The sequence below is a fragment of the Gorilla gorilla genome, chromosome 17 (genome assembly GCF_029281585.2).
Source record: "Gorilla gorilla gorilla isolate KB3781 chromosome 17, NHGRI_mGorGor1-v2.1_pri, whole genome shotgun sequence".
Taxonomy (NCBI): Eukaryota; Metazoa; Chordata; class Mammalia; order Primates; family Hominidae; genus Gorilla; species Gorilla gorilla.
The window spans coordinates 46,533,523-46,558,141 of record NC_073241.2 but is presented as its reverse complement, the minus strand read 5'-3'; the positions used below and the strand labels follow the sequence as shown (position 1 = coordinate 46,558,141).

Here is a 24,619-nt window from a genome sequence, read left to right as displayed (position 1 = left end):
TGATACTCCAAAGTGTACTGTGTTGCCAGTGTTTTTTGGATATTGTGGGGTTTTTTTGTTTTGTTTTCACATCCCACCATGTTTACAAAATGCCCATTTTTGACTTAAGGTATTTTCAACTCACAATGGGTCTATCAGGGATGTAATCCCGTTGTAAGTAGAGGAGCATCTGTAGTTCTTATGTCTGGTCATTTTGGTTGTTTAGAGCTCATTGTCTAGTACATTTCTCAGAATGTGTTCACGGAATCAATATTTCCTGCGTTCATCCATGCTTATAACAGTTTGTATGTTTTATACTTGAAAGTCAGTTTTTCTGGATATAAAAATCTGACTCACATGTTTTTCCTTGAGTGTATTAAAACGCTACACACATCATTTTCTTCCAGCATAAACCATTCCTGTTAAAGGGTCCAATGATAACTCAGTTTTCATTTTGTTAAGTAAGTTGTTCTTTTTGTCTAGAAATCCAAAGTGTTTTTAAAGAAATTCTTTAAAGTCTTGTAATTTTACCAGAATATGTCCTGATGTTGATTGTTCAGGTTCAATTTCTCAGGTACATGGTGTGTTTACATGGTGTGTTCTTCCTATATGTAGCTTCCAATCAACTTTTTATTTCAGGAGAGTTTAAAAAAATCATTGTTTTTCTTACTTGTTCTGTTCCTTTGATTTTCTTCTGAAGGGACTTCTATTATCTGTATGTCTAATCTTTTTTGTCTGTTTTTGATATTTGTCAATTTCTCTTTTTAACTCTTCATTTGTGTTCTCTCTCTCTCTCTCTCTCTCTCTCTCTCTCTAAGAGATAGGGGTCTAGCTCTGTTGCCCAGGCTGGAGTGCAGTGGTGTCATCATAGCTCACTGCAGCCTCAACCTCCTGGGCTCAAGCTATCCTCTGGCCTCAGCCTCCTGAGTAGCTGGAACAACAGGCACGAGCTACTGCACTCAGCCCCATTTCTTTTTGATTTTAAAATTTTCCTTCCTTTTTAGTTCCTTTTTTTAGTGTATTTTTACCTTTTTGTAGATTTTACTAACCTACTTTCTAAAACATAGCAGTTTACAGTCCAAACAGCAAGTAATACAGAGTTCATTTCTCAACATGGTCACCAGAATAGAATGTTAGCTCAGTTTTTGCTGCTCTATGTCAAGAATGATACTGTGCTGTTTTGATTTACACCCTACAAATGTGAATAGGCACCTGTCACTTTATTTACTGGCTTTTGTATTTTTTTCTCTGATTATTTTTATTTATAAGCTTTGACCAAGATTCTTTTGGGTTATCTTTTCTTACTAATTTGTAGAAATACTTTAAGCAACTATAACATTTACCCTTTTTGTTAATGTGTGTCAATATTCCTCCCACCAATTGTATTTTAACTTTATCATATATTTTGCCACACAGAAATATTTAATTTTATTTAGAATAGATCTTTTCTTTTACTTTATATTTTCTAGAATTTGTATTTTATTACAAGTAATAATTCTGACCACAATACTATCTATATATTCTCCTAACATTTATTTTAATGCATTTTGTTACTTTGTGTTATTGCTTAGATTTTAAATTTACTTAGATGTATTTTTTACATGGGATGAAGAAGAATTTTAGTGTTCCCTCAATTATATAGTGGACAATTTGCTTGAATTCTCTGAGCTTCACTTTCCTCATCTGTAAAATAAGTACAATAATACTTATCTCATAGGAGTACTTTAAGGATAAAAATAAAATAATGTCAAAATGTGTATTTTTTTTGGAGACGGAGTCTCACTGTTGTCACCCAGGCTGGAGTGCAGTGGCACGATCTTGGCTCACTGCAACCTCTGCCTCCCAGATTCAAGCGATTCTTCTGCCTCAGCCTCCTGAGTAGCTGGAACTAGAGGCGTGTGACACCACGCCCGGCTAACTTTTTTTTGTATTTTTAGTAGAGAAGGGGTTTCACCATATTGGCCAGGCTGATCTGGAACTCCCGACCTCATGATCCATCCACCTGAACCTCCCAAAATACTGAGATTACAGGCGTGAGCCACCGTGCTTGGCCCAAAATTCATATTATATATCTAGGTATATGGTACACACTCCATAAATGGTGGATATTATTTTTTGTGATAGTGTAGTGGGAAAATAGTAGTAGGAAACAAATATGTTAGTCCAACTCTCTGAGACTGAGATTCATAAATTAAAAAATGATCTTTCTTACAGGACAGATGTGAAATTAATTAGATAATAAGCAAGGCTACTAGCACGTATCAGGTAATCACAAAATGGTAACTAATTATTCCATTGTTATTCTTTCTACTGTTAATACTACTATTACTAGCAATATTATTGCCACCAATACCAGCAGGTATTGAAGTCGTTTACCAGTTAAGAGTCAGGACACTTGGGTTTCCTAGCCTCTGTCACTGACTGGCTGGGTACCCACAGACAATTAATTTATCTAGGTTTCCATTTCATTTTCTTTCTCTCTCTACACACACACACACACGCATGCACACACCATGCCACATGCACACACACACACATAATGAAGGGATGGCCTAAGTCAAAGTCACGGCTAAGCTGCTGGTATTAAAACAGCTGCCTAGTTACATTAATTTTAGAAAAGGATGTAGAAACCCAACATGTTGCCAGCGAAAATATGTCTGCGGGCTTCTAGTTTGCCATTCCAGATGAAAATACCTAGGATTTGGACTTGAAATAAATAAAGACATAAATTAACTTGGAAATGACAGTGACTACATGACATATTTTTAAAATATCGGACTTTCTATAAATATAATTCTTTCTTCTCAAGCCCTCCTTTAAAAGCCCTCATTTTAAATTAGATGTACCTATGGTAAAAATATAAAATAATAAACATAAAAACATACTTAATTTTTTTCCTTATCATGCAAGCACAGTCTGTTTTTAGGGCTCTTTTACTTCTGTGAGTAATAAATGACAGAAGCAATTTAGTTTTTCTAGACCAACTCCTTGGTGTACTCAACTTTCTAGGAGCCTTTGATGAATAATGTGTCAGGTTTTAAAGGGAAATAAGATATAATGCACTTAAATTCTATAGTATTATAGCTTCTACTAATGATCTATTTGAGAAAATAGCTCTAACATCTTAAAAGCCAACCTCTTTTTGAAAAGTCTAGGGTATATATAGTAGCATTGCTTTGAATAGGAAACTATTCTCCTTTGAATAATGACAATGTTGCAACTACAACAGGACGTTTGAAACTATCCTTAAAGATACTGTGTTACCATTCAAAAGCTAGCAGAAGGCAAGAAATAACTAAAATCAGGGCAGAACTCAAGGAAATAGAGACACAAAAAACCCTTCAAAAAATTAATGAATCCAGGAGCTGGTTTTTTGAAAGGATCAACAAAATTGATAGACCGCTAGCAAGACTAATAAAGAAAAAAAGAGAGAAGAATCAAATAGATGCAATAAAAAATGATAAAGGGGATATCACCACCGATCCCACAGAAATACAAACTACCATCAGAGATTACTACAAACACCTCTACGCAAATAAACTAGAAAATCTAGAAGAAATGGACAAATTCCTCGACACATACACTCTCCCAAGACTAAACCAGGAATCAGTTGAATCTCTGAATAGACCAATAACAGGAGCTGAAATTGTGGCAATAATCAATAGCTTACCAACCAAAAAGAGTCCAGGACCAGATGGATTCACAGCCGAATTCTACCAGAGGTACAAGGAGGAACTGGTACCATTCCTTCTGAAACTATTCCAATCAATAGAAAAAGAGGGAATCCTCCCTAACTCATTTCATGAGGCCAGCATCATTCTGATACCAAAGCCGGGCAGAGACACAACCAAAAAAAGAGAATTTTAGACCAATATCCTTGATGAACATTGATGCAAAAATCCTCAATAAAATACTGGCAAACCAAATCCAGCAGCACATCAAAAAGCTTATCCACCATGATCAAGTGGGCTTCATCCCTGGGATGCAAGGCTGGTTCAATATACGCAAATCAATAAATGTAATCCAGCATATAAACAGAGCCAAAGACAAAAACCACATGATTATCTCAATAGATGCAGAAAAGTCCTTTGACAAAATTCAACAAGCCTTCATGCTAAAAACTCTCAATAAATTAGGTATTGATGGGACGTATTTCAAAATAATAAGAGCTATCTATGACAAACCCACAGCCAATATCATACTGAATGGGCAAAAACTGGAAGCATTCCCTTTGAAAACTGGCACAAGACAGGGATGCCCTCTCTCACCACTTCTATTCAACATAGTGTTGGAAGTTCTGGCCAGGGCAATTAGGCAGGAGAAGAAAATAAAGGGTATTCAGTTAGGAAAAGAGGAAGTCAAATTGTCCCTCTTTGCAGACGACATGATTGTATATCTAGAAAACCCCATTGTCTCAGCCCAAAATCTCCTTAAGCTGATAAGCAACTTCAGCAAAGTCTCAGGATACAAAATCAATGTACAAAAATCACAAGCATTGATATACACCAACAACAGACAGAGAGCCAAATCATGAGTGAACTCCCATTCACAATTGCTTCAAAGAGAATAAAATACCTATGAATCCAACTTACAAGGGATGTGAAGGACCTCTTCAAGGAGAACTACAAACCACTGCTCAATGAAATAAAAGAGGATACAAACAAATGGAAGAACATTCCATGCTCATGGGTAGGAAGAATCAATATCGTGAAAATGGCCATACTGCCCAAGGTAATTTACAGATTCAATGCCATCCCCATCAAGCTACCAATGACTTTCTTCACAGAATTGGAAAAAACTACTTTAAAGTTCATATGGAACCAAAAAAGAGCCCGCATCGCCAAGGCAATCCTAAGCCAAAAGAACAAAGCTGGAGGCATCACTACCTGACTTCAAACTATACTACAAGGCTACAGTAACCAAAACAGCATGGTGCTGGTACCAAAACAGAGATATAGATCAATGGAACAGAACAGAGCCCTCAGAAATAACACCACATATCTACAACTATCTGATCTTTGACAAACCTGAGAAAAATAAGCAATGGGGAAAGGATTCCCTATTTAATAAATGGTGCTGGGAAAACTGGCTAGCCATATGGAGAAAGCTGAAACTGGATCCCTTCCTTACACCTTATACAAAAATTAATTCAAGATGGATTAAAGATTTAAACGTTAGACCTAAAACCATAAAAACTCTAGAAGAAAACCTAGGCAATACCATTCAGGACATAGGCATGGGCAAGGACTTCATGTCTAAAATACCAAAAGCAATGGCAACAAAAGACAAAATTGACAAATGGGATCTAACTAAACTAAAGAGCTTCTGTACAGCAAAAGAAACTGCCATCAGAGTGAACAGGCAACCTACAAAATGGGAGAAAATTTTTGCAACCTACTCATCTGACAAAGGGCTAATATCCAGAATCTACAATGAACTCAAACAAATTTACAAGAAAAAAACAAACAACCCCATCAAAAAGTGGGCAAAGGACATGAACAGACACTTCTCAAAAGAAGACATTTATGCAGTCAAAAAACACATGAAAAAATGCTCATCATCACTGGCCATCAGAGAAATGCAAATCAAAACCACAATGAGATACCATCTCACACCAGTTAGAATGGCGATCATTAAAAAGTCAGGAAACAACAGGTGCTGGAGAGGATGTGGAGAAATAAGAACACTTTTACACTGTTGGTGGGACTGTAAACTAGTTCAACCATTGTGGAAGTCAGTGTGGCGATTCCTCAGGGATCTAGAACCAGAAATACCATTTGACCCAGCCATCCCATTACTGGGTATATAACCAAAGGACTATAAATCATGCTGCTATAAAGACACATGCACATGTATGTTTATTGTGGCACTATTCACAATAGCAAAGACTTGGAACCAACCCAAATGTCCAACAATGATAGACTGGATTAAGAAAATGTGGCACATATACACCGTGGAATACTATGCAGCCATAAAAAATGATGAGTTCATGTCCTTTGTAGGGACATGGATGAAATTGGAAATCATCATTCTCAGTAAACTATCACAAGAACAAAAAACCAAACACCGCATATTCTTACTCATAGGTGGGAATTGAACAATGAGATCACATGGACACAGGAAGGGGGAACATCACACTCTGGGGACTGTTGTGGGGTGGGGGGAGGGGGGAGGGATACCATTGGGAGATATACCTAATGCAAGATGACAAGTTAGTGGGTGCAGCGCACCAGTGTGGCACATGTATACATATGTAACTAACCTGCACAATGTGCACATGTACCCTAAAACTTAAAGTATAATAATAAAAGAAAAAAAAAAGATACTGTGTTACTTGAAAATTGAATATGGAACTAGAAAAATGATGTGTCATTAGGAATCCATTTCAGCTGGCCATTCTTTCTGTATTTTACCTAAGGCCAAATGGCTACGTCATGGAATTGCAGTGCTTGACCTGACAGCATTACTTCTCCCATGTGTCTGTGCAATGATTTGTTGGTATCTTACTAAGCTATCACTAGAAAGTGATGTTGCCCCAAAGAAGGTCAAATGTGCAGCCAGAGACTAAAAACAGTGAGCTGCAAGGGTAGTGTGCTGCTGGGGGAAATTAAAAGTTCTCCATAAAGTTATGAAAACCATGAATGTATATAAATATTTTTCCAACAGAATATTTTAAATCCACTGATGTATTCTGCATGTATGACCCCTAGGTTTGTAGACCATTTTATAATTCTCAATGACTGTGTGACCTTTAGGCCATGCAGAATAAATATGTGCTCCAAAAAGTTTTAAATGTTATATTACTTATTGTAAAAAAGATAAAAACAAAACAAGTCCAAAATGCACCAAAATGAGGCTCCAGCTATTTCCCTGAGAATTGGGATAATGTATATCATTGGACAAGCAGTAACTAGCACGAATAGGTTTGCATGTTCTTGGAGATTTCTGTAAAGCAAGGAAACACAGGATGGGTCAGCATTGAAATCCCACATGACAGCTTTCCCTGGCTCCCTCCCTACTCTGCCCTTGGAGCCTGCCCTGCAGTTCCCGATTTTTTTCTTCAGGACTCCATTTAGAGCAGGGAGCTTAATTTTGTTGATAGGGACAGAATGAGAGCAGTGTTCCTATTTCAGGGTCTTATTTTGACAGATGTTTCAGTGATCAGCCTACCATTTCATATTTTTTTTCTGAATACCTTGTTTTCATCTATACCAGCACCACACCATAGCATCACTATCACCACTGTCACTGCTACCACCATCACAATCACTATCATGACCACCACCACGACTGTCACCATCACTATCACCACAATCACCACAACCACCATCATAACCACCACTGCCACCACTGTCACCATCGCTATTACCATAATCATCACCACCACCATCACGACCACCACCACCACCACCATCACCATCACAACCACCACTGCCACCCATTACCAACACCACCACCACCATGATTATCACCACCACTGTCACCACTGTCACCACCACCACCATCACCACTACCACCACCACCTCACCACCACCACCACCATCACCACCACCACCACCATCACCTCACCACCACCACCATCACCACCACCACCACCACATCACATCACCACCACCACCACCACCACCACCACCACCACCACCACCACCACATCACATCACATCACCACCATCACCACCACCACATCACCACCACCACCATCACCACCACTACATCACCACCACCACCATCACCACCACTACATCACCACCACCACCACCACCACATCACCACCACCACCACCACCACCACCATTACCATCACCACCACCACCACCATCACCATCACCATCACAACCACCACCACCATCACCATCACCACCACATCACCACCACCACCACCACCAAATCACCACCACCACCACATCACCATCACCATCACCACCACCACCACCACCACATCACCATCACCACCACCACCACCATCACCATCACCACCACCACCACCATCACCATCACCACCACATCACCACCACCACCACCACCAAATCACCACCACCACCACATCACCATCACCATCACCACCACCACCACCACCACATCACCATCACCATCACCACCACCATCATCACCACCACCACCACCACCACCACCACATCACCACCACCACCACCACCACCACATCACCACCACCACCACCACCACCACCACATCACCACCACCATCACCACCACATCACCATCACCATCACCACCACCATCACCACCACCACCACCACATCACCATCACCATCACCACCACCACCACCACCACATCACCACCACCACCACCACCATCATCACCACCACCACCACCACATCACCATCACCATCACCATCACCACCACCACCATCACCACCACCACATCACCACCACCACCATTACATTACCATCACCACCACCATCACCATCACCACCACCACCACCATCACCATCACCACCACATCACCACCACCACCACCACCAAATCACCACCACCACCACATCACCATCACCATCACCACCACCACCACATCACCATCACCATCACCACCACCATCACCACCACCACCACCACCACATCACCATCACCATCACCACCACCATCACCACCACCATCACCACCACATCACACCACCACCACCACCACCACCATCACCACCACCACCATCAGCACATCACCATCACCATCACCACCACCACCACCAACCACATCACCATCACCACCACCATCACCATCACCAGCATCACAATCACCACTGCCATTACTGTTACCATCACTGTCACCACCATTACCATCATCACTGCCACCACCATCACCATCACCATTACTATCACTACCACTACCACTGCCATCACCATAATTACCACCACCATCACTACCAACACCATCACCAACATCACCACCATCACCATCACCATCACCACCATCGCCATCATCACCATCACTGCCATCATTATCACCAACACACCAACATCACCACTATGGTCACCACCACCATCAGTAACATTAATTTTCACCTTGATGATCACAGTGTCTTCCAAACTAGCCTCTCTGCTTCTAGCTTCTCATTCTCTCCAATCTTTCCTATGTTTTTTTGCCAGATTAGTTATCCTACATCAAAGTTAGATTCATATCCCTTGCTTGTTTAAAAGCCAAAGTTTTCTTTTTCTTTTTTTTTTTTTTTAACAGAGAAAGAGTCTTGCTATGTCGCCCAGGCTGGAGTGCAGTGACGTGATCTCGGTTCACTGCAACCTCTGCCTCCCAGTTTCAAGTGATTCTCTTGCCTCAGCCTCCAGAGTAGCTGGGATCACAGATGGGTGCCACCATGCCAGGCTTATGTTTGTATTTTTGATAGATACAGGGTTTCACCATGTTGGCCAGGCTGATCTTGAACTCCTGATCTCTAGTGAATTTCCAAGGACGCTCTTCATTGTGCTTTATCCACCTACAGAGGGCCCCACCTCCTGGCAGACCATTGATACTGGGGGCTTACTGCGGCTGAACCCATGGCATGCTCTTTGCAGCACTTGACTGGACCTCCTGTCTGATCCATCAATGGTCTACTGGATGAATGACTGCTCCCCACCTCATGCCCTCTCAATTCTCACTAACCTTCCTGCCACTAATGGCTCCTGACCACCGCTGCCCTGACGGCCCTCACCTGGCTGATGGTGCTCATGGCTCGCATGTAGCTCTCATTCCTGGAGCGGAACTTTGGTGATGTGAGCAAGCCTGCAGGGTCGAGGCTGTCCAGGCTCCGGTTGATGGAGACTTCACTCACTGCCCTCAGGTAACTATGACTCCGGATCTGGAGTTTGGGTGAGTGTTCATTGGAGATTCTGGAAGGGAACAATGGAAGAGGTGCATTAGTCACATTCCAAAATGCAGGAAGCAATAAGATGTGGCACTATTGTCATTTATGTAGCACCCTAAATACTGGGACACATGACATAGATGCCTTTCTGTGATTACTAAACTCCCCCACAGTGTCTCAGAAGGAAGAGCTTTTGATAGGAAATCATCAAGATCTGATGACATTAGAGAGCAATTAACATTCTCTTCAACCATGAACTAATTGCCTCATTCACATTTTCCTAGCCATCCTAGGAAGCAGATAATAAGCAGCAATTGTCCTGCCCTGGAATTCTGACTTGTGTAATTTGTAAAGCTTTTCTTTGTATCTATTTCTTTCCTGTGGCCATCTTTTTGTTTTTGGACTGTTTGGTAACAGTAAGTGGGTATATATCTATATCTGTATTTTTATCTACCAATTTATCTTCCTTCCTTCCTTCCTTCCTTCCTTCCTTCCTTCCTTCCTTCTTTCCTTCCTTCCTTCCTTCCTTCTTTCCATCTTTAACTCTCTAATATAGTTGAAATTGAACTTCGTGAACAGAACTTACACCTTAGCCATTAAAAAGGCATACCTCTCAATCTTTATATGTAAAGACAAGTCACTACACACTTTGTATTCTTTGGATTTATTCTAGGATGCATTGTAAAATTATAAAAGTAGAAAATGCTAATTGCAAATAGCCAAGCTATACAGATGTGCACAAAGTAGAAAGTGGGTCCCTCTGTCTCCCCTTGTTCCTGTCTGTAGAATTCCATACCCTTAAAAGAACTACTCATAGCAGTTTGGGGTATATTCTTCCTCAGTCTTTCTATTCATATATAATCAATTTAATGTTAGCTATTTTATTTTATTTTAAAATTTTTTTTTTTTTTTTTTTTTTTTTTTTGAGACGGAGTCTTGCTGTGTCACCCAGGCTGGAGTGCAGTGGCGCGACCTTGGCTCACTGCAAACTCCACCTCCCGGGTTCATGCCATTCTCCTGCCTCAGCCTCCTGAGTAGCTGGGACTACAGGCACCTGCCACCACGCCCGGCTATTTTTTTTTGTATTTTTAGTAGAGACGGGTTTCACCGTGTTATCCAGGATGGTCTCGATCTCCTGACCTCGTGATCCGCCCACTTTGGCCTCCCAAAGTGCTGGGATTACAGGCGTGAGCCACCGCGCCCGGCCTTTATTTTAATTTTTGAGACAGAGTCTTGCTCTGTCGTCCAGGCTGGAGTGCAGTGGCGTGATCTTGGCTCACTGCAGCCTCCGCCTCCTGGGTTCAAGCAATTCTCATGCCTCAGCCCCTGAATAGCTGAGACAACAGGTACACACCACCATGCCTGGCTAATTTTTGTACTTTTTGTAGAGATGGGGTTTTGCTGTGTTGGCCAGGCTGGTCTTGAACTCCTGGCCTCAAGTGACCTGCCTGCCTCGGCCTCCCAAAGTGTTGGGATTAAAGGCATGAGCCACTGTGCCCGGCCAATGTTAGTTATTTTTAAAGTTTCTTTTCACATGGTATTAGTGTGATTTTTCTTTCTTTATTAGATTTCTTTAATTTTGGCTGTAACATTGTTCCTAATTAAATAAATTAAAGTTGATAGGGAAAAAGATGTATGCCCCCATAGCCGCTATTATTTATCATCCTAGCCAGTGAAATCAGAAAATTTTGAAAAATAAGTAATATAAACATTGTAAAGAGATAAGTTTTGAGTATTTATAGATTATGTAATCAATTATCTGTAAATTAAGAGAAAATCAACTGAAAAACCATGAGAACTTTTAAGGGAAATCCTCAAGGTAGCTAGATACAAGGTAACAATACATAAATTAACAGCTTTTCCATGTATCATCAAATAAAATTTTAATGAAAAAAATTCCCTTTAAAATTGCAAAACATAAAATACACAGAAATTACAAAAAAGAAACGCATCAAATTTTATGAAGAAAATGATAAAATTTATGGAAGGCACTAAGTAAGAGCTAAATTAATGCAAAAAACCCCCACAACAATTTTCCTGTAAAAAAACTTAAATTTTCCCTAAATTTATCTATAAATTTAATGTAATTGCGACAAAAATCTCCATATAAATTTTACCTTTTTTCTATTTTTGAGATGGAGTCTCACTCTGTCGCCCAGGCTGGAGTGCAGTGGTGTGATCTCAGCTCACTGCAACCTTCACCTCCTGGGTTCAAGTGATTCTCCTGCCTCAGCCTCCCGAGTAGCCGGAATGACACACGCACGCCACCGTGGCTGGCTAATTTTTGTATTTTTAGTAGAGATGGGGTTTCACCATGTTGGCCTGGCTGGTCTCAAACTCCTGACCTCAAGTGATCTGCCCACCTTGGCCTCCCAAAGTGTTGGGATTACAGGCATAAGCCACTGCCCCATAAATCTCCATAGAAATTTTATTCAAATGTAACAAACTCATTTTAAAGTTTATATAAGATTCAGAGCAGCATTATTCATAACAGACAAAAGGTGGAAGCAACCCAAATGTCTATCTAACGCTGAGTAGATGGAATGTGGTAAACGAACTATTTGAGTAAAAAAAGGAATGAAGTATTGATACATGCTATAATATAGATGAACTTTGAGAACATCATGCTAACTGAAAGAAGCCTCATATTACAAAAGACCACATATTACATGATTCTACTTACATGAAATGTCCAGAATAGGCAAATTGCTAAAGATAGAAAGTAGGTGAGTGGTTGACTGGAGCTGGGTGGGGAAAGCATAGGAAGATGGTGGCATTAGGAAGTGATATCTGAAGGGTATGGAGTTTCTCTTTGCAGTGATAAAACAGTTCTAAAATTAGTTATAGTGTTGGTTGCACAACTCTGAATATATGAAAATCATTAAATTGTACACTTGAAAATGGTGAATTATATGTTATGTGTATTATATTTCCACAAAACTGTTGTAAAAAATTACGTGAGTCCTCAAAATAATCAGATTTCCTTATGGAGTTTAGAGGGTAGACTAAACTGGGCAATACTAGAGAAAGAAGGCCAGTTAAGGTGGTTGCAATGTTGCTACAATCTAAACAAGGGAAAACGGCTCAGTTAAGTATCAGTGGTAGTAGAGAGGAAGAGATAGATTTGAGAATCCACACGAAAATTAAATGTGGTTGATGAGTAAGGAGGTCTAAAGGTTCTAAGAACAGCCAGAAAATAAAAATAAATAAAAAACAAGGGGAGGAATGCCCTTTATCTGATCTCAGCTATATTTTATTTTTTATTTTTATTTATTTTTTTGAGATAGAGTCTTGCTTTATTGCCCAGGCTGGAGTGCAGTAGTGCGATCTCGGCTCACTGCAATCTCCGCCTCCTGGGTTCAAGCGATTTTCCTGCGTCAGCCTCCAGAGCAGCTGGGATTACAGGAACATGCCATCAAGCCCAGCTAATTTTTGTATTTTTGTAGAGAAGGGGTTTCACCATGTTGGCCAGGCTGGTCTCGAACTCCTGACCTCAAGTGATCTGCCCACCTTGGCCTCCCCAAGTGCTGGGATTACAGGAGTGTGCCACCATGCCCGGCCTCAGCTATACTTTATAGCTGCAATGATGAAAATGGGTCATGTTAGTAAAGGAACTGACAAAGCAGTAGAATGAAATAAGGACTCCAGAAACAGAACTAAGTATGTGTTTGAATATAATATATTGCAAACGTGGCAGTTGGAATAGGCAAGGAAAAGATCAAGCATTTAATAATGGAGTTAGACCTTTTTTGCCTCCACTTGGGGAAAAGTGAATTCCTACTAAGCATATAGACAAAAAATAATATTTTAAAAACTTAAAGTTCTCCAATACAATATAGATTATATTTTATAATCTCAATTTCTATACTTAAACAATTTAAAGAGAAATTTATCAACGTTTTATGAATAAAAAAACCTATAAAGCCTTATGGAAGGCAATAAAGAAGGCCTAAAGAAATGCAAAGGAATATGGTAGAGAAAGACTTTAGAAGCATCGTGGTAAACTTAGACGCCATAAAGAGAAAGGTTAATGAATGGAAGTACATGAAAATTTAAAACTTTTGTTCAGCCAAAGATCCTGTCAACAATGTTAAGAAAAATAGTCATTGTGTATAAGAACATATTTGCAACACTAAGCAGCAAAAAGGGTTCACATGCATAATATTTAAATTATGAATAAAAATAATGAAACCAACACAATAAAAAATGGTCAAAGCCTATAAAGAGGGAATCATAAGAAAATAAATATATAAATTCACAGGAAAGTAACTTTATATATCACCAAGCATATGACAAAATGCTCGATCTCACTAGTAATTAGAGAAATGTGGATTTTAAAAAACATACATTTACACATTACATTCATGTACATCTATCTTGATGTCCTCAAATTGTAAAGATATTCCCTATATTCTAAGTGTCCTCTTAGTAGCAATGTGTACGATTGCATCTATTCTTAAAGCTTGTATGGAATTACTTAATACATAACAGCCAAAAACTATTCTTAATAATACTAAACCCTGAGAATGTGATAAGCAACCACTTTTTGCAGCTGCACTGAGGGAGAAACCAAATTAAGACAGATCTAGAATATAACATCGAAAAGAAATCTCTTATTGCATTTTACTGTTACAAAAGATAAACTAGGCTGAGTGCAGTGTGGCTCACACCTGTAATCCTAGCACTTTGGGAGGCCTACGTGGAAGGAACTCTTGAGCCCAGACCAGCCTGGGCTACATAGTGAGGCCCTGTCTGTATTTTTTAATATAAAAAAGTAAAAGAAAAAAATTGTTCTAGAAATGTGCCCTATGGATCCTTCAAGTAGTGGTCAAACACGAAAATAGTTTGCCAGGTCAAGGTAATATTTTCCATGTGTTATGTGCTATTATGGTGATTCCAGCTGCATCACTTTATAATACCAATGCCAAAAATTTCAACCAACAAACAAACTGAAAAATTCGTTTTCCTTTTAAGATCTTTTTTAGAAAAAGAGAATCGTAGCTGGAAGCATTTATAACCTAAAGTTCACTTCTCTTTAGAACTTGCGCATTAGATGACAAATGTGTTTCTTTGACTGTTTTGCAACCTGACCCAGAGCAATGATATTGCCAACATAAATGATGATGCCATTCCAAATGTTATCAGGGCAGTGACGGGAGTGGCTGTTTCATAAATGGTGTATATTCAAAGAAGAAGTGAAAGTCCGGCGTTTTGAAAAATGAGCGTCTGCTGGCTGAATGGGGAAATGAGGCATCATTGCAACAATCATTCACTCTGGCCACTCGTTATGAAATAAGGCACAATTCCCAAATTTCAAAGTGAAACATCATTCAGAAGGAATTCAATAGTTCTTCTTTGGTGAGTCATTCCTGATAAAACAATGCATACATTAATAACACACAAAATATAAGAAAATGAACTGTTTTATCTTGCCCACTTATAGAACAGAGCCCTCCGCTATCAATATAAAGGTTACTATATGCCCATGTGCTCCGGATGCAGAAACGCTCATTAAATAAACACCAAAATAGTGCATCGATAACTTTGACTTTACCTCAAAAGAAAGTTGATCTGCTCAGAAGAAAGAGAGTGTGCATATTCAGAAACATTAACTCTCTCATGTTACATTAATTATTTTCAGTGTTGGTCTAATGAAATGGCACTCTTCTTTTTCCACCCTTCTCCCTAAATTACTTATGCTAAGTTAACTTTTCCTAGCTTATCAGAACTAAGGGGAGATTTTGATTTTTTGGGCTGGTAGGTCCCATTCATTATCATGACTTTAAAGTACAACCAATAATGGGAAGTTCTTAGGTGACAGTGAGCCAACCACACAAACAAGCTTGACCCTTTGTATCTGGAAGGCTGCCATTGCGAAGAAGAGCGTGTACAGTAATCATCAGACCACAAAGTTTTAAACCAGTGTCTCAAAAGACAAAATGACTAACTTTGCAACATATTACTGAAAATAACTTCAGATGGCTGGGATGCTTTTTCCCCCAAAGAAGGAAATGCTTCCAGGTTATGGAGTCTAACGGGAGAATCTTTGGAGGTGATGGACCATCTTATGGAGCCATCTGCACCCTAAGTTTTGTTCATTTTCACGTTGTCTTCTCTCTGATTTACAAAAGTATTGGAATATAAGGCTCTTCCATGGGACCCAAAGGAAACATTTTACGGCCTCAGGAGGTTAATCTAACTTCATTGTATTTCAAAAATGAACGTATTTGGCCTTGGTCATGACACTTTTATCAAATCATACTCATAAACATTAACGGCTTAAACTGAGAGGCTTTGATCCCTTGGGCTTTGGTGTGGACAATGGTACTTAGTAGGTGACAGTTCTCTGTTGAACTAGTTTCAGGGAATCAAACACAGGGCATTTTAGTAGTCAATCTGCTTTGGTAAAATGAAGTCTTTCTTTTCAGTAACCTTACCTATAATGGCTTTATAATCCGTATAGAAATGTAACTTTCATTAAAGTTGTTTACTTTTGTAGTTGCCTCTTGAGTTATTTCTACTTTATAATAATACCTGACATTTGTTACCATTTATCCAATGCCTGGCTACTGTTAATACTACCTTATAGATAAAGAAACCATGACTATGAGAGATCACATAGTGTTGAAGATAATTCCAATGGAAACTTGGCCTTTTAACTTCCACGTTCCTATTCTGTCTTCTCCTTCTCCTTCTCCTCCTCCTCCTCCTCCTTCTCCTCCTCCTCCTTCTTCTTCTTCTTTTTTTTTTTTTTGACAGAGTCTCACTCTGTTGCCCAGGCTGGAGTGCAGTGGTGCAATCTCAGCTCACTGCAACCTCTGCTTCCTGGGTTAAAGTGATTCTCCTGCCTCAGCCTCCCAAGTAGCTGGGATTACAGGCGGGTGCCACCACACTCAGCTAATTTTTTTGTATTTCTAGTAGAGAGGGGGGTTTCACCATTTTGGTCAGGCTGGTCTTGAACTCATGACCTTAAGTGATCTGCCTGACTTGGCCTCCCAAAGTGCTGGGATTACAGGGGTGAGCCACTGCGCCCGGCCAACATCTCCTTCTATTTCTTGGGGAATCCAGCCTGGATTCTCATTTGGGTTCCTCTTCCTCTAACTTGCCCTTACATGCTTTTATTCCCTAATACTTTATAATTGTTTATATTCTGTTTTTATTGTAATTCTGTTTATGGACAATCTCATCTCCTCAATGGCTTCTATTACCAACCTTATGCTAATCACTCCCAAATCTATTTGTAGTCTAGAGATCTCTTGAACTTCAAAACTGAAGTTTTAAGTAACTACTGTACATTTCTATCCAGATGTTCTACAAGTACCAAAAAATTGTCATGAACCCCAAATGAACACATACCTTTCTCCTCAAATTTTCTTATTTTTTAAATCCACATTGAGATGAATGGCACTGAAATCTACCCAGTCAACCAAACTAGAAATCCAGAAATTTATCCTGTCTTTTTTTCTTAACTGTCCAAATCCAGCTGATCATCATATTTTCTTGTTTCTACTTCCTATATACATTTAAATATGGTTTCTTCTCTCTCTTTCCTTGTTTCCAACTTTTTGGATTTGGGGTTACATGTGCAGGTTTACTACATGAATATATTGTGTGTGATACCGAGGTTTTGGGGTATGATTGATCTCATCACCCAGGTAGTGGGCACCACAGTACCCAACAGTTAGTCTTTCGACCCTTGTCCCCCTCCCTCCATCCCCTCTCTAGTAGTCCCCAGAGTCTGTTGTTGCCATCTTCATGTCTGCGTGTACCCACTGTTTAGCTCCCATTTATAAGTGACAACATGAGGCATTTGGTTTTTGTTTCCTGCGTTAATTTGCTTCAGATAATGGCTTCCAGCTGCATCCATGTTGCTGTGAAGGACATGATTTCATTGTTATGGCTGTGTAGTATTCCATGGTGTGTATGCACCATATTTCTTTATCCAGCCCACTGCTGATAGGCACCTAGATTGATTCCATGTCTTTGCTATTGTGAACAGTGCTGCAATAAACATACACGTGCATGTGTCCTTTTGGTAGAAGGATTTATTTTCCTTTGGATATCTACCTGGTAGTGGGATTGCTGGGTCGAATGGTAGTTCCATATTCAGTTCTTGCCTCTCTCTCCTTCAGCACTTTTTTTTTTTTTTTTTTTTTTTTTTTTTGAGGCGGAGTCTCACTCTGTCGCCCAGGCTGGAGTGCAGTGGCGCGATCTCGGCTCACTGCAAGCTCCGCCTCCTGGGTTCACGCCATTCTCCTGCCTCAGCCTCCCGAGTAGCTGGGACTACAGGCGCCCGCCACCACGCCCGGCTAATTTTTAGTATTTTTAGTAGAGACGGGGTTTCACCGTGTTAGCCAGGATGGTCTCGATCTCCTGACCTCGTGATCCACCCGCCTCGGCCTCCCAAAGTGCTGGGATTACAGGCGTGAGCCACTGCGCCCGGTCTCCTTCAGCACTTCTTGGTCTACTGCTTCCTCAGTCCAGGCTTCACCTTGATTCTCCTAACCATGCTCCTATCACGAGTCCTGTATCCTTGAATGTATCTCTCTGGTCCTGCTAGTTAACTTCGACACTCTCTTACGTAGGCTCCTTGGGTGAATCCTCTTAACCACAGGAGAAACTCTAAACTCTTTATTTGATTTTCCAGTCTCCTCGTTTGCTGTTTCCCCACGTGATCACGCATGCCTTCGCAAGTTTCATCTTTGCACACACTGTTTCTATGGCCTGGAATGCTCTCCTTCCTCTGCTTTCCACCCACCAAACTCTTCAACTCATTTTAGTAGGTCACTGGGTGTTAGAACCTCTATTTAGGTCATTTCCCTTTCAGAAGGCCTCCTTTGTTCTTCCCAGACTAAAGTCCTCCATCTGTACCCCTATAGTGGCTTTTATACTTCTCTATTACACACTTTTCCCATTGTTGTAATTATTAATATTTGGTTATACGTTTGTGTACTCTTCAGATTTCTGAGCTCTTAGAAGCAGAATCAATATTTCATTCATTTTGTTACACAGTGGTACACTGGCACTTAAATGTCTTACTTTAATTACCACTAATAACCCCTAACACTTGAGTGCTTCCTTTATGCCAGGCACTGTCTTTAAATCATCTCATGAAATGGATGAGTAAATAAATAAATGAAGAGGGTAACTCAGTTGATCATTATTCTAGACCTAAAATACTTTGCTGTAAAACATTTTTCATTTTCTTTCTTTTTTCTTTTTGAGTCAGGGTCTCACTCTGTTGCCCAGGCTGGAGTGCAATGGTGCTATCACAGCTCACTGAGGCCTTGAACTCCTGGGCTCAAGCAATCCTCCCATTTCAGTCTCCCGAGTAGCTGGGACCACAGGTGTGTGTCACTACACCTGGCTAATTAAAAATTTTTTTTGTAGAGACGGGGTATCGTTATGTTGCCCTGGCTGGTCTCGAACTCCTGGTCCCAAGTGATCCTCCTGTGCCCCGACAAAATTTTTTTTTTTTTTTTTTTTTGAGACGGAGTCTCACTCTGTCACCCAGCCTGGAGTGCAGTGGTGCGATCTTGTGTCACTGCAACCTCTGCCTCCCGGTTTCGAGTGATTCTTCTGCCTCAGCCTCCCGAGTAGCTGGGACTAGAGGTGTGCGCGTGCGCCACCACGCCTGGATAATTTTTGTATTTTTAGTAGAGACAGGGTTTCACCATATTGGCCAGGCTGGTCTCAAACTCCTGACCTCGTGATCTGCCTGCCTTGGCCTCCCAAAGTGCTGGGATTACAGGCGTGAGCCACTGTGCCCGGACTTCTTCTTCTTCTTCTTTTTTTTTTTTTTTAATGAGATGGAGTCTTACTCTGTCACCCAGGCTGGAATGCAGTGGCGCGATCTCCGCGCACTGTGACCTCTGCTGCCCATGTTCAAGTGATTCTCCTACCTCAGCCTCCCAGGTAGCTGGGATTACAAGCGTGTGCCACCACACCCAGCTAATTTTTGTATTTTTAGTGGAGACAGGGTTTCATCATGTTGGCCAGGCTGGTCTCGAACTCCTGACTTCAAGTAATCTGCCTGCCTTGGCCTCCCAAAGGGTTGAGGTTACAGGTGTGAGCCACCACCGCCGGCTCATAAAGTTTTATTGTGATATAATTTATACACAGTACCATAAAAGTCACCCTTTTAAAGTGTGTATACTTCAGTGATTTTTAGTATATTCATAAAATTATGTAATCATAATTACTACTGAATTTTAGAACATTTTCATCATCCCCCCCTCCAATCTTATGCCCATTATAGTCACTCTCCATTCTTCCCTAGCCCAAATCCCACATCTACCCCTTGTATGTATGCCTTTGCCTGTTCCGGACACTTCATGTACATGGAATCGTACAATCTGTGGCCTTTGGTATCTGTCTTCTTTAACTTAGCATGATATTTTCTTTCCTCCCTCCCTCTCTCCCTCCCTCCCTCCATCCTCCCTCCCTCCCTTCCTTCCTTCCTTCCTTCTCTCTCTCTTTCTTTCTTCTCTGTCTTTCTCTCTCTCCACTCTCTCTCTTTCTCCCTCTCCCCCTCCCCACCCCCCTATCTCTCTCTCCTTCCTTTTTACGATGGGTTCTCATTCTGCTGCCCAGGCTGGAGTGCAGTGGCATGATCACAGCTCACTGCAGCTTCCAACTCCTGGGCCTAAACAATCCTCCTGCCTCAGCTCCCATGTAGTTGGGACTACATGTAGGTGCAAGCCACTGCACCCAGCCCTAGCATGATGTTTTCAAGGTTCATCCGTGTTGTAGCATGTATCAGTACTTCATTCCTTTGTATAGCTGAATAATATTGCACCGTATGAATATACACCAAAATCTGTCCATTCATCAGTTGATGGACAGTTGGCTTGTTTTTATTTTTTTGGCTATTATGAATAATGCTGTAATAAACAATCATGTAAAAGTTTTTGTGTCAGCGCATAAAAATTTTATAGGAAAACATTTGAGATAAATGAGCAAGAAACTTTACATAAGGGGGTGGGACTTCTGGAATGACAGAGAGGAATTAGGTTAACATATTGGCAAAACGATTAAAATCAACCATTCCTGAACTAAGTAACCAAAGGCAGGGAACGAACAAACTCATTTATCCAAGAAAAACTGCTGATTTTAGATAAAAACAATGGGGTCTTTGGAGATTTAACTTGGGGATATGCCCATTGCCCTGCTTCCCGGCGCTGGCATGCTAGCTGTGAACAGATGGCAGCCTTGCAGCCAACAGAGTGGATGCACCCTTTTGGAGCTCTGTTGAAACCACCATCTCCAGTGAACAGTTAATATTTTTACTGGTCTCACATCTCCCCTCAAAAGCCTGGATCCCAGGGCATCAGAACTATTTGATCTGATTGGAAGCTCTGCTCTGTGGAAAAGCCCTATCCCCAGGCTGTTATTGAAAACAACAAAGAACTTGGCCCAAAATTTCAAAGAAAGACCTAGGGAACTTGAAAAGTTCTGATATATTGCTGAGAATCTAGAAGACTTTATGCATGTTACAGGGATGTGTGCATGCTGAGGAAAGACCTGGGAAAGGAAAGGAGCTCCATCGCTCACCTGTGGCTGACCTTGAGATCCTGTATAAGCAGGAAGTAAATGCTAAGGCTGACCTTGAGATCCTGTATAAGCAGGAAGTAAATGCTAAGGCTGATTTGTAAGCTGCCTGAAATTTGGAAGCATGCCTTCACATACAGTTTCCCTTAGCAAAGGTGGAAGACTTGTTGGCTTAAGGTATTTAAAGACATATTCTGACCAATCATTGGCTGATCACTAAACTACGCTGATTTCACAGTGAACCCAAGGAAGCCAGGCTTAAAAATACTGTTGTCCTTGGGAATCTGTGGGGGATTGGTTCCAGGACTCCCTGCAAATACCAAAACCTGGAGATGCTCAAGTCCCTTATGTAAATGGCATAGTATTTGCAAATAACCTATGCACATCCTCCCATCTATTTTATTTATTTATTTTTGAGACAGGGTCTCACTCCCATCATCTAGGCTAGAGTGCAGTGGCATGATCACGGCTCACTGCAGCCTTAACTTCTCAGGCTCAGGCGATTCTCTCATCTCAGCCTCCTGAGTAGTTGGAACTACAGGCACATGCCACCATACCCTGCTAATTTTTTTGTATTTTTAGTAGAGATGAGGTTTCACCATGTTGTCCAGGCTGGTCTTGAACTCTTGGGTCCAAGCAATCTGCCTGCCTCTGCTCCCAAAGTGCTGAAATTACAGGCATGAGCCACCGTACTCAGCCTCCTACTTTAAATAATCTCTAGATTACTTATAATACTGAATACAGTTGACCCTTGAACAACACAGGTTTGAACTGTATGGGTCCACTTGAGCACTGGTTTTCTTCAATAAATGTATTGAAATTTTTTTTTTGGAAGATTTGCAACAATTTGAAAAAAGCTGCAGACAAACTGTGGCCTAGAAATATTTTAAAAATTAAAAAAGAATTAGGTATATCACGAATGCATAAAATATATGTAGACGGTAGTTTATTTTATAACTTACTACCATAAAATATGTACAACTATATTATAAAAGAGGGGTTGGGGGTGGCTCACACCTGTAATCCTAGCACTCTGGGAGGCCGAGGCGGGTGGATTGCCTGAGCTCAGGAGTTTGAGACCAGCCTGGGCAACATGGTGAAACCTGTCTCTACTAAAATACAAAAAAAAAAAAAAAAAAAAAAAATAGCCGGGTGTGGCAGTGTGCGCCTGTAGTCCCAGCTACTTGGGAGGCTGAGGCAGGAGAACTGCTTGAACCCGGGGGGTGGAGGTTGCAGTGAGCAGAGATCGTGCCACTGCATTCCAGCCTGGCGACAGAGCAAGACTCCATCTCAAAAAAAAAAAAAAAATGTATTATAAAAAATTAAAGTTTATTAAAACATATGCACATGAAAATTTATAGACCATGCATGGCACCATTTGCAGTGGAGAGAAATGTAGGCAAATGTAAAGATGCAGTATTAAATTATAACTGCTATAATTAATTGTAGTTCATATCATACTACTATAATAATATTGATTTGAACTAGATTAAGATAAGATACATATTGTAATCTCTGGAGTAACCATTATGAAAATAATTTTAAAATATTTAGTAAAGAAAACCAAAGGATTTTTTCACTAGAAAAAATATATATAACACAAAAGAAAGCAATAATGGAGGAACAGAGACAACAAAGAGACACAGACATATAGAAAACAAATAGCAAAATGGCAAATCTAAATCCTACCATAGAAATAATTATATTACATGCAAATGCATTAAACTTCCCTATCGAAAGGCTGAGATTGTCAGACTGGATAAAAAACAGAATCCAATTCTATGCAGTCTGTCAGAGACTTTCAATTCAAAGACACAAATAGGTTGAAAGTAAAAGGCTTGCAAAAATATAGCATGCAAAAAACAAAAAACAACAACAACAAAAAAACAAAAACAAAACCCAAAAAAGAACTGGAGAGGCTATACTAATTTCAGACCAAATATACTTTAGGACAAAAAACAAAGTTAATAAAGACACAAGGGGCATCTTATAACAACAAAAGTCTTAGTACATCAAGAAAAATGTTACAATTATAAACATATGCACCTAACAATAGAGTCCCAAAATACATGAAGCACAAACTGACAGAATTGAAGATATAAATGAATAATTCAACAATAGTAGTTAGACACTTCAATACTTGACTCTCAGCAATGGATAACACAATTAGACAAAATTAACAAGGAAACCGAAGACCTCGAAGACACTATCAACCAAACAGAACTAACGGATACCTATAGAACACTCCACTAAACAAAACCAGAATACATACTATTTTCAAGTGCACCGAACTATCTCTAGGGTAGACCACATAATAGGTCATAAAACAAGCCTGAATAAATTTTAGAAGATTGAAAGTAGACAAAGTATGTTCAGTAATTATAATAGAAGTAAACTGGAAATTAGTAACAAAAGGAAATTTTGGAACCGCACAATAATTTAGAAATTACACTAAACATTATTATTTTTTTTGAGGTGGAGTCTCACTCTGTCGCCCAGACTGGAGTGCAATGGCACGATCTTCGCTCACTGCAAGCTCCGCCTCCTGGATTCATGCCATTCTCCTGCCTCAGCCTCCCGAGTAGCTGGGACTACAGGTGCCCACCACCATGCCCGGCTAATTTTTTGTATTTTTAGTAGAGACGGGGTTTCACCATGTTAGCCAGGATGGTCTCGATCTCCTGACCTTGTGATCTGCCCGCCTCGGCCTTCCAAAGTGCTGGGATTACAGGTGTGAGCCACCACACCTGGCCTACACCACACATAAAAACTGTAGGTCAAAGAGAAAGTTGCAAGGGAAATTACAAAGTATTTTGAACTAAATAACAATAGAAACCCAACATATGAAAACTTATAGGATGCAGTTAAAACAGTAGTTACAGGAAAATTAATAACTTTAAATATCTATGTCAGAAAAAAGAAATTATCTCAAATTAATAATCTAAACTTTCACCTTAATAGTCTTGAAAAAGAGCAATTTAAATCCAATGCAAGCAGAATGAAGCATATAATAGCTATTATAGTGGAAATAAATGAAATGGAAAGCAAAAGAAAAACGAATTAGTTGTTTTTGAACAAAAGTAGGCTCTTTAAAAGAATCAATACTTTAGCAAGATTAAACAAGAAAAAAGAGAAGAAACAAATGATCAGAATTAGAAAAAAGAGAGGAAACATTATGACTGACACCAGAAAGTAAAAAGATTATAAGAGAATACTGAAGTCAGCAACTGAGACAAAATAGAAAAAAATTCTTAAAAAACCCCCAAATTACCAAAA

General features: G+C 40.1%; 1 protein-coding gene across 24 annotated transcripts in view; it reads right to left on the bottom strand.

Moving 5' to 3' along the window:
- Positions 1-24,619, bottom strand: part of DLGAP1 (DLG associated protein 1) — a 968,998-nt gene that overhangs the window by 234,698 nt on the left and 709,681 nt on the right. For all 24 annotated transcript variants that reach the window (XM_019014108.4, XM_019014109.4, XM_055368502.2 and 21 more), the window contains one exon: positions 9,641-9,818. In XM_019014108.4, coding sequence (XP_018869653.1) covers positions 9,641-9,818 — 178 coding nt within the window. The remainder of the gene's footprint in view (positions 1-9,640; positions 9,819-24,619) is intronic.